We start from the raw sequence: 10,968 nt of genomic DNA, 5'->3' as shown, positions 1-10,968 counted from the left end.
TAATAATAATGAGGGGAGAGAAATATAAGTAAATGGAGGAGAAGTCCACTTATGTAGGTTAATTCTGACATAGAGTCAGAAATGTGCAATGGTGGCAAGTATTTCTGGCCCCTACACCTCCGCTCTAAAGATAAATTCAACCAGCAGTTCTGTGGCTCTCCCAGGCTCAGTCTCCAGACCCAGGACCACTTGGAAGCCTCTGAAGAGGGCACTGGGTGACAGAAGCAATCTACAGCAGTGAGAGACCCACATCGTTTCCATATCCCTCACCCTCTCCTCTTCTGACTTCCTTCCCACTTTTCTCTTAGTCTCACACCCCCTTCTCTCTTTTGTTAACTGTGAGTTCTGTCCACGTATGGCATTTGGGGTTGATTTCAAGAACACAGTAATTGCAATATGTCATAAACCAACAACAGTAATAACATACAAGTTACATGTAAGTACAGGACGGCGCTGTCAGACCCCAGACTGTTGTCCACTTGCACGGTCACTCGGAAAATGCCCACGTTCTGATAGACGTGCTTGATCCCATCTTCCATGGAGCTGAGGTTGACGTAAGACACCGTGATGCCATCACCAAAGTCCACTTGGATGAGTGTCCTCTGGACATCACCCTGAAAAACACAGCCCAGCATCAGAGAAAGGAAGAAGATATCAGAGCGCCTGGCAGCTTCTGCTCTAGGTGTGCAGGGGCTGGGGCTTGTCCTGGATCCTGGCTCAGGGATAAACAACCACCTTGGCACCCACCTCCACCTGGGAGCATCTGTCTAGATTTGACAGAATTCCCGTGACATCCCTTGGCAGCCAGGAATGACTGCTAAGACAGATGCTCTCCAAATTTGAAGGGCACTGCCAACCAAAAGTTTTAAGGTTTTAAAAATGAACAGAGCTTGACTACCAGTTCTCGTGGCATGGTTAATTACTTAAAATAGCCCTTCTAGCCATGGTCCCCCATTTTGTGATATATTCTAAATTCTAGCCTCTACACCTATGGTTATACTCCTATTTTGGAATGAGTTACTGGATTTGCTATTGAGGCAGGGTTAAGGTGAGGGATATCTCATGTCCCCTCCTTACTAGAGGGTGTGACTGAAGTCACTGCTTAGTTTCCTTAGAGGTGTGGTCTGGAAAATTAGCTGTCATCTTCGATTTCTGTGTTACCTAAGAGTTTCCTGTTTTAAGTTGTCCCCTTAGTAGGCAAACTGACAGCTACCTGGTTAAATATGAAAAGCAGGAGGCTGAGGTCCCAGAATAGGATGAACCTAGACCTGGTATGTCCTCCACCTAACCCTTTGACATCAGGAGGTTAAAAACCACGTCTCCATCAAAGCTGCCTATCTTAGTAAGATGCCATCTTTGTGCTCCCCTTCCTGACTGAGCATACACAGAAGACCAGTGCGGAGTCACCTGAAGAGGAGCACCACGTAAACACTAGTTACCGCCCTGCTGGCAGCGGGACTCGGGTAGCCAGGTTGGCATAAGACACGGTGAGCTCCTCTGCCTAAGCGAGTCCTGGTTTTGCCTTTGGGCAGTTCACGTCTCTGTAGCTTTGTGAGCAACTTTGGCCACGTGAGCGCTCTTGCTCTGGGTCTTGCATCTCCCGGACCTCTGTGTTTTGAGGGGGAACTTGGGCCTGCAGCCTATTGCCTGACCAGATCCTCAGCACCCACAGCCTTGTGGGTAAACGCTTCAATTTGGGGTGAAAGAGGAAGATTCTCCAGATGGATGTCTAATTTTCAGGTTTGAGACTTGCTGCCTCCACAACCACGGGAGCCATTCAAGAGAGAGCTTGCGAGTTCTGTGAGATGTTGCCGCCAACTGCAGAACCATGCGACGTGAGGGACTATAGTAAAGGGAGAAGTAGTGGTTGACATCAGGGACAGGGCACTGGGATGGTATTTTGGAAAAGTTGGACATCTTTAACTTCCACTTCATTAGGGCCAGCTGGGTACTAATCATTCTAAAAGAAATTAATTTGGCAATTCTTCTGAAAACTTGGAGTAGTATGAGTAAGATGGTACCCATATAAAGAAAAGGGTAATACACACAATTTTTAAAGCATAACCTATCTGAAAAGGCCATCACCCAGAGCCCTGAATCACCCCATGTTTGTGTTGGATGGAGGACGGGGGACACCTCCCCTTACATCTGACATGACTTTGAATTCAGCCTTATTATTGTTCAAGACAATAATGGTAAAGCATTTCTCTTTCTGCATGTTTTACCTAATAAGATGTTATCAAACAGCTTGTCTTTTATTCTATAGCATTTTGGTCAAGAAAATAAAAATTACAAATGGTAGTTTCCCATTTTACAGATGAGGAAGTCCGAATCAAAGAAGATTGAACTGTTTGGTCAAGTTTAACCCAGCTGGGTTAGCAATCCTAAGGGTCAGACACATTTCTCTGGACTTCCACTTCCTTATTACTGGTGGAACCCGATGCGGGGGAGCAGGGGTGTGTGTATGAAGTTGTGAAGGCTCCTCCAGGCTTGAGTTCCAGCAGGCCAAGAAGAAAATGGGTGACCTTTTTTACATCTTCACTACCTCTTCATTCTCAATTGCCAGGCTATGAAAGGGTATGCAAATGTCGTCCTTTGTTAAGTCCAGGAGTCCTTATAAAAGGAAAGGAGAGAACTTGTCATCTCTAAGATAACTACTAAAGCAAATAACTCTAAGTGCAATGGGAAAAGACTTCTTTTCCTTCCAAAGCTAGATAGGAGTCATATGAGTCTACATTTTCCAAAGGTAGCCAACAACCATAACCAAACGTGTTGCCCTGGAGTCAATTTCGACTCATCGTGGCCCCTCCTGTTACAGCGAGTGCTCCATTGGGGTTTTGCCACAGCTTCCAGCCCTTTCTCCCACAGTGCTGTGGGTTCCAACCACCAACCCAGGAAAATATACATTTTCCTTCGTAAATATCCAGACCACGAGCAACCATTCAGATGTTCAAGGAGCAAAGTGCTTTAGACCCAAGTGAGAAAAGCCATTGTTTTCATGCAAGGCCCATCTTCTGGGGAGAGGGATCTTTGTACTGGAAATATATTTTTTATTAACTGTGGCTCATATGGTATCCTATTTTTTGAAAAGGCCAAGTTGAAAATGGTGACATTGAAAAGATTAATTCACAGGAGAAGGAAATGCAGTTCAGATTCTCTGAATATCTGTGACCTGCGTCTCTGATCTATGCCCAGCCAAGCATTGTGCAAGGTGCGTACGGCAGCTCATGCTCAGAAAACACATGAGCGGAAAAAAAACCCTTTCCAGGGGAAATGGGAACTGCGTTTAAAACTATAAAGCTTGTCCATCAGTGCAAGCACCGCGCACTCACTGGAACTCCCCTTCCACTCATCAATGTTAACCAACCCTGCTGACTGCTCCTTTATGTGGACGACCAAAGTTAATTCCCCAATTTCCTATTTTGTTCTTTGTCGGGTTTCCCTCCCATGTTCCTCAGCTTTCCAAGAGAATTATTATTAAACCAGCCCTAGGTGTGGGCCTGGAGGAAGACGCCACTTGTTAATATACTCACAGATCATTTAAAGTAAGTGCCAGCTCATAACAGAGAAGTACCAGGCGTAGTTGGGACTGGCAGGTTAACCGTGGTATATTATCAACTAGATAAAAGGCTGCGGGGTGAAGGGGTTGCAAGGATAGGAAAGAGCAAGAGAAGGAAAATTGTGGTGACAGCTCATAGCAACCATGTCTGGTGGCAGAGAACGACACTGTCGGGTTGCCGAGGCCATAAATCTTTATGAGACAGATGGCCACATCTTCTGTCCTGCAGAGCAGCTGGCCCACCAACAGTTGGATTTTCATTTGGCCTAGCAGCTTAACCCCTTCACCACTGGGGCTCAGTTGGGCCCCGGAAGGAGACACAGTTCTCACTCATGCTAATGTCTCCTATGGCTAGCAGGTGAAAGGAAAGCAACAATGCGTGTTTGCACTAAGACTTTAGTTAAAAATCCATTGGAGACATTGTAAAAGTTACCTCCTCCTCGCTGTAGTCTTGCCCTAGGGCAGCAGTTCTCAACCTGTGGGTTACGACCCATTTGCAGGTTGAATGACCCTTTCACAGGGGTCGCCAGATTCATCACAGTAGCAAAATGACAGTGATGAAGTAGCAACGAAAATAATGTTATGGTTGAGGGGTCACCACAACAGGAGGAACTGTATTAAAGAGTCGCAGCATGAGGAGGGTTGAGAACCACTGCCCTAGGGGTTTTCTGGTGTGTGGTAAACCTAATATTATTAGAAGCACACCATCCTGGAATTGTTTCCTCTTCAGCCTCTGGCTTCCTTGAGCTCCCAATGGTAGCACCAGGAATGTCAATCCCTTTCACAGAATAAAGAGTCCCTGGTGGCACAGTGGGTTGACTGCTAACTGAGAGGTCTGGGGTTCAAATGCATCAGGCACCGTGAGACAAATATGAGGCAAGTCTACTTCTGCACAGATTTACAGCCTCAACTTTAGGGAGCAGCTTCACTCTGCCCTACAAGGAGGCTTCAAAAAGTCTGTTTAAAACAAACCTTTTATCCTTTAATCCCATTTTCCATGAACTATTTAAAGCCTCCTGGTACAGGGTCTCGATGAGATGAAATCAACTCGATGGCAATGGGTAGTTTCAGAGAATAAGAACTAGATAATGGGGAAGAGAGCATCTGTCCTGAAACACCATTTGATAAGGGATGCAGATGGCACAACCTTGCTTGCTGAAGGTAAAGGGAACTTGAAGGATTGACTAATGTAGATCAAAGACTACAGCCTTCTGTAGGGATTACACCTCTACATAAATTAACGAAAATCCTCACAATGGGCCCAGTAAGCAGCATCAAGATAAATGGAGAAGCTATTGAGGTTGGGGAGCATTTCATTTTACTGGGAACCGCAATCAACATCCAGAGACACAGCAGTGAAAAAACCTAAGTGTTGTTCAATTGGGTAAATCTGCTGCAAAAGACGCCTTTAAAGCAGTACAAAGGCAAAGATGTCATTTTGAGGGTTAAGGTGCACCTGGCCCAAATCATGCCATTTTCAATACCCTTATATTCAGGCAAAAGCTGGATAACGAATGAAGAAGGATGAAGAACGAATGCCTTTAAATGATGGTGTTGGCAGATAAATATTAACAATAGAATGGACTGTCCGACGAATGGACAGATCTGTCTTGGAAGAAGTATAGACAGAATGCTCCTAGATGTAAGAAGAGTGAGACTTTGTCTAATGATCTTTGGACGTATTTTCAGAAGGGTCCAATCCCTGGAGAAGAACATCATTTTTGGCGAAGTACAGGGTCAGTGACAATGAGCAAGCCTTCCAATGGGATGGCTTGACATACGAGCTGTGACAATGGGCTCACATATAGCAACCATTGTGAGATGTTTCAGAACTCAGCAATATTATTTCGTTTTATTGTACACAGGGATACTATGAGTCGGAACTGTCTTGATAACACCACACAGAGTTTGTCTTACTTTATCTGACACTCTGGTCACTCATTCATTCATCCATCCATCCATCTATCCATCAACCAATTGGGTGGTATTTATTGTATCTATCAAAGTGTCAGGCACTGACCGCAAATACCCTGGCAAGTAAATAATAATCAGCCAAATAAAAATAATTCATGGGTTTCCAGACTACTAATGAAATATTTGAACTTTAATTACAAAGCTGCACAGATACATAAAGAGAAAATATGAGAGTGCATGATCAGAAGGAGAGCTGTACAGTATTTAAAGCTTCTAGAACAGGGTTAGTTGTAGATCTGATCTCATTGGGACCACCATGGAAGGCTTAGGAAGATGAGAGGACCTGAATAAAGAGTAGGAATTAACTAGGCAAAGGTCATGAATGAGTGGGTTGGAGATGAGGAAGTCCAGGCGGAAGTAACAGAGGGAATCGAATGCACAGAGATCTGGTAGCAGAACAAAAGGAAGGAACCTCAGCAGTGGACCGAACTTGACCCACTGCCCTGGAGATGATTCCAACTCAGCGTGAGCCTGGAGGGCGGAGCAGAACCGCCCCTGTGTTTCCAAGGCCGTCATCTTTACAGCAGAGTAGCCGGCATCAAACTGTTGACTTTAGGATCAGGCCAACATTAACACCCATAGCTTATTGGTGTAAAAAGTAAAATCGCTAATCCCAGTCTATCAACATCACTTAGAGAATTATTATTATTTTTAATGTGGATCTTCAGCTCCTACCCAAGACCCACCTGTTAGATCACGGCTTTTAGGGAGAAGGGAGAGGAGCCGCATAGCTAATGTCAGATTGGGCCAAAAGTTGAGGCTCTCTGCTTCAAATTGCTAAAAGTTAGTTATTCTTGTGATTGGATTCCTCTGAATAGGAATTCAGTGGAGACAAACTAATGATATTCTTATTCCATTTGGCTATGATAGCTGAGCTTCACCAGAATGTTTCCGGAATCCAAATGTATATGCTGCATTAACAAAGCTGGGGCTGGAAGCACTCCATTCATTGTGCGTGGCCTGGAGCCCAAACCCAAACCAGAGTTCCCCTGTGCTCCCTTCGGCAGCGCATAGACTACAACATGAGATACTGAGAAGAATAGCGCGGCCCCATGCGCAAGGATGACACGCAGATTCGTGAAGCAAACAATGTCAAGGAGCCCAGGAAGGTAAAGACTGTTTGGAAACGGATTGTGGTAGCAACTGTACAAGACTACTTGACATGACTGAACTACAGAATGATATAATAATAGATACTAACCCCCAATTAGAAACAAATTCAAATAAATAAAATATAAAACAACGCAACAACAGAAAGTTCCATGATGGCTGCGGTCATGATCAACTCACATCTGTAGAAAATGGCTGGCTGGATGATACTGAGCTTGTTTATGGGTCCACTCACCGGGGCAAAGTGACCCTCGGTCAGGACTGGATCTGCCACACCCAACCCCATGCCTGCAGACTATACATTAGCAGGAAACAACTGTCAACAGTGTACATTTCAACTGTGATTATTTGTTAAACATTCATAGACATATATTACTTTATTTGGCTCTTAAGAGGCCTGTGAATTAGGAAAATCAGATGCTTCCTATTGGATTCTTTCTGGGAGAGGCCAGAAAGGATAAATAACATGCCTACGGTCAGAGCTGGTTGAGATTGACTAGGAAAACCAAACCAAACCAATGCGTGGCCATCATGTTGATTCTTAGTTATAGTGACTTTATAAAACAGTAGGATTACCCCACAGAGGCTGCAAGACTGTACATCTTCATGGAAGTGGATGGCTACAGTAAGAAAGGGTTCACTGTTATGTGTGATTGAGCTTCTTTAGTTTAAAGCTACTGTGACTCCTTCCAGAGTGACCCCAGGGTGATCGCAAAGGCAAAATCATTTTATTTTCCTGCTGGGTTCTCTTTACCCCTCTGACAAGACTTATGCTGAGAAGTGGAAGCCAGATTGGCCTGGCCTCCATACTCCCCTTCTCTGCCTGCTTTCTAGCAAAGCGGAATCATGAGTAAGTGAGAAAAGAAGCCAGAGATGATGAAACACTGTAAGTAGTCACAACTTGTAGTCAGGAAAGCCTCGTGTACAATCCAAAGTTACTTCAGTCTGATAAAAGTCATCAGTCTGAAACAACCCAGGCTGGCTAGCATCCAGACTGTCCTATCAATTCTACTGATCAAATGGTCTTTAATGACCTAGTCTAATAAAGAAGAAGCACTGAGACTCCTAGCTCCAAAGAAGGGCCTGGGAAAGACAGGAAGTTTTACGGGGATTCTCCGGGATCTTCACTGACTCCTGTAACAGAAAAGCAAACGCATCAAATGAGCACAACGAAGCCACGGTTCACCTGAGGAATGAGAGGTGTGTGGACCTATCAGCTCCTGTGACGTGGCTTTGGAGAAGGATGAGAACACAAATGCTACAGTGACTCAATCCTGAGAGCCGGAGCCCAGAAAATGAGGTTCTGAGATGCTCCTGTGGAGCCACTGTGGAAGGAACCCAGGCACACATGTCAGGCCAGGTCCAGAGCCAAGCGTGAGAGCGGGCCGGACTCAGAGCTCATGGAAATATAGTCTTCGAAGGCACTTTAAAGAACATTCTGCAAGCAGTACATTACAGACGAGTGATACAGTATGACGTCCTTTTATTTCAAAACTTCTAAAGAGCAAAGAATTACACATTATACATATGCGCTCTATACATGGACCATTTGCAAGGGTATAGAGAAAGGTGCTAGGAAATATAACCTCACCAGTTAATGTTGATTATTCCAGGGTGGGATAAGGTGTCAGTGGAATGAGGAGGGGCAGGCAGTAAATGATAAGGGGGGGAGCCACCAAATTTAAAAAGAGGACATGCCAAGGCATAACATGACACTGGAAAACACAGCAACACTCTTGTTTTGACTTTTACCGAAGAGGCAGAAACATCAATTAAGCATATACAAAATAATCAGAAGATAACAAAGATGGGTTTGTTTTGATGGATGATGCAGTCAACACTGGTCTTTGTGCATTTTGTGTCTTGGTACTTGCCTAACAAAATATCCAAATACTTCTGGCTGGAATGCTCAGATCTCGGGCTTCCAATTGGAACATCACAAACTAGTTTAATCCTTCACTTGCAATAAGCTCCAGCAGCATGTGTTTCACTGCACAGCAAAATTCCAAAATATAATCCCATTTACTCTTCCACCCCGAAAGACACAGACAAGTTAAACTTTGCCTATTTTGAACTAAGCTCTTCTGAACATTAAGTCCTAGTACTGGTTCACAAAAGACACAAAACCTATTCTATTAAGCTCATATCTCAGTGGGAGCTAGAGAGCAGCTTCACTTCTATATGAAACCAGAGAGCTTCTTTGTAAACTTCAATAACAAAAAACTTTTAAAGGAACATGAAGATGGAGCTTGTTGTTTCCATGTAAGAGGATACCAGGGTAATCAGCCAAGCTCTGTTAATACCAAGGACGCAATGAAGAGTGCTTGTGAGGCCCCCTGGTGGTGTAAGCTCACAACAAAGATCACCCAACACTGGGCCAGCCAGGGAATTCAGACTCTTAGGGACTCTACAAGCAGAGTAAAAATGCCCCCTGTGGTTTCCAAGATTGTAACTCTTTACAAGAGTAGAAAGCTGCATCTTTCTCCCAAAGAGCAAGTGGTTTGTTTGGAACTGCTGACCTTGTGGTTAGCAGCCCAACTTGTACCTCACTAGATCACCAGGGCTTCGAACAAAGAGTACAGTAGCACTAAGAAACCAGTCCAATTAACTGCATTGGAAGAAAGTCCCATTGGGGCTGATAACCAACCCCAGGGTTGAGTTCAACCCTACCAGCTGCTCCACAGGAGAAAGAGGAAACTATCTGCTTCCATAAGGATTTACAGTAAAGGGCAGTTCTACTCTGTCCCATAGGGTCACTATGAATGGGATCAACCCCATGGCAGTGAGTTTTGAACTGTAGTGGACAGACGCAAGTGCCATTATATGTTGGTGATCTGAAGTCTTCTAGTTCAGGGAAATGGCAATCTATGAGAGATGGAAGTGCACATACCCCATCCTCTGCTGCTAAGCAAGTTCTTAATCCTCTCTGGTAGCTCTTCTTAGAGCTGCTATCAGGAGGCCTCTATAGTTCTGCAGGAAGTATGGTTCTCAGATGTTTGCTCTGGATCATGCTCTCTGAGCTTCTCGTCAGTTACAAAACTGTGCTCTGAACAATAGTCCCAAGAGGTTCCGAGCCCAGCATCATGGAAGATAACAGCCAGCTCCTTCTCGCTCCTATTCAGAGCTGATTTCCCAAGCAATGGTGGCTCTCCAAATGTGCAGACCCCTAGGCGTCTCTACAAGGGACCGAGTCAGTGAGCACAGTGAGGGGGGAAGGTGCACGGGCTTTAATGGTCCCTCCTACTCAGAGATGTCAGATCCGACAAAGTCAGTGATGCCAGGAAGACTAGATTATGGACCAACCAAAGCCCTGGACCAGACACTTGGCATTTCACCTTCTCTCCAGTAAAAAACAGGTGGCTGATTTTTCACATTTTTCTTTGAGCATTTTGTGTCTTGGTACTTGCCTAACAAAATATTCAAATACTTCTGGCTGGAATGCCCAGATCTCGGGCTTCCAATTGGAACATCACAAACTGGTTTAATCCTTCACTTGCAAATGAGCCTCAGCAGCGTGTGTTTCACTGCACAGCAAAATTCCAAAATTCCTTTTGGTGTCTTCCAACCTCGGTGTCTGGCTGAGCGTGGAGCAAACAGCATAAGGCAGGAGGGGCTTGGCTTGTAGAAGCGGGTGGCTAGCTATCAGCTGGAGCTGCTCTGTGCCGTCTAGCCATGGTGGGCTAGAGGAGTTGGGAACCTTTAGAAACATATATTTTGGTGATTTAAGCTATGTTGTTATTCTATTACCCCTGAATGGTGGCATTAGGAACGACCTGTGTAGGCTTTGATAAGAAAAGTATGGGGCTGCCAAATGACATATACTTATCAATATTTTTGAAGGGCTTTCTAAAACCCCCTGTAAAAGTGAAACATGCAGCTGTGTGATAGGAACCAAACTGTATTTTTTAAAGAGTACAAGAAAGATCCCTTTAGGAATAAACCCATGCAAGCGACGTTGAGTACTGAATTTCTTAGTACTAAAACGTGTAATAAAAATGTGTTAGCCTCACTAGAAAAAAGAGGAAACATATGATTGAATATTCATTTTCAATATATAAAATGATGAATGGGAAAATGTAAGGTACCCATAGTTTTACCACCCAAAGATTATACTTTTAGTAGATTGGTGAATACCTTTTTAATCAACGAGCACACATAAGGGTATTGCCAGATACACACACACACACACACACACACACACACACACACACACACACACACACACACACACAGACACACAATAATAACTTACCCTGACAGCATGGAACAGTATGTTTTTGGCATTATGCAGTCAACATTTTAGAATAGCTTTCAAGCAACAGATG

At 44.3% G+C, this 10,968-nt stretch overlaps 1 protein-coding gene and 1 non-coding gene across 2 annotated transcripts in view; one reads left to right on the top strand and one right to left on the bottom strand.

Annotated features, from left to right (window-relative positions):
• SORCS1 (sortilin related VPS10 domain containing receptor 1) overlaps nt 1-10,968 on the bottom strand; it is a gene marked incomplete at its 5' end in the record, with an annotated part of 617,874 nt that overhangs the window by 59,628 nt on the left and 547,278 nt on the right. The window contains one exon of the mRNA XM_045291424.1: nt 428-614. Coding sequence (XP_045147359.1) covers nt 428-614 — 187 coding nt within the window. The remainder of the gene's footprint in view (nt 1-427; nt 615-10,968) is intronic.
• On the top strand, nt 6,525-6,630 carry LOC115869998. The gene has a single exon (XR_004046471.1). It is a non-coding gene; the product is annotated as a U6 spliceosomal RNA (small nuclear RNA).

The sequence above is a fragment of the Echinops telfairi genome, unplaced genomic scaffold, assembly GCF_000313985.2.
Source record: "Echinops telfairi isolate 266 unplaced genomic scaffold, ASM31398v2 ScPeMD7_70;HRSCAF=299, whole genome shotgun sequence".
Lineage (NCBI taxonomy): Eukaryota > Metazoa > Chordata > Mammalia > Afrosoricida > Tenrecidae > Echinops > Echinops telfairi.
This window is presented reverse-complemented; position numbering and strand designations above follow the sequence as displayed.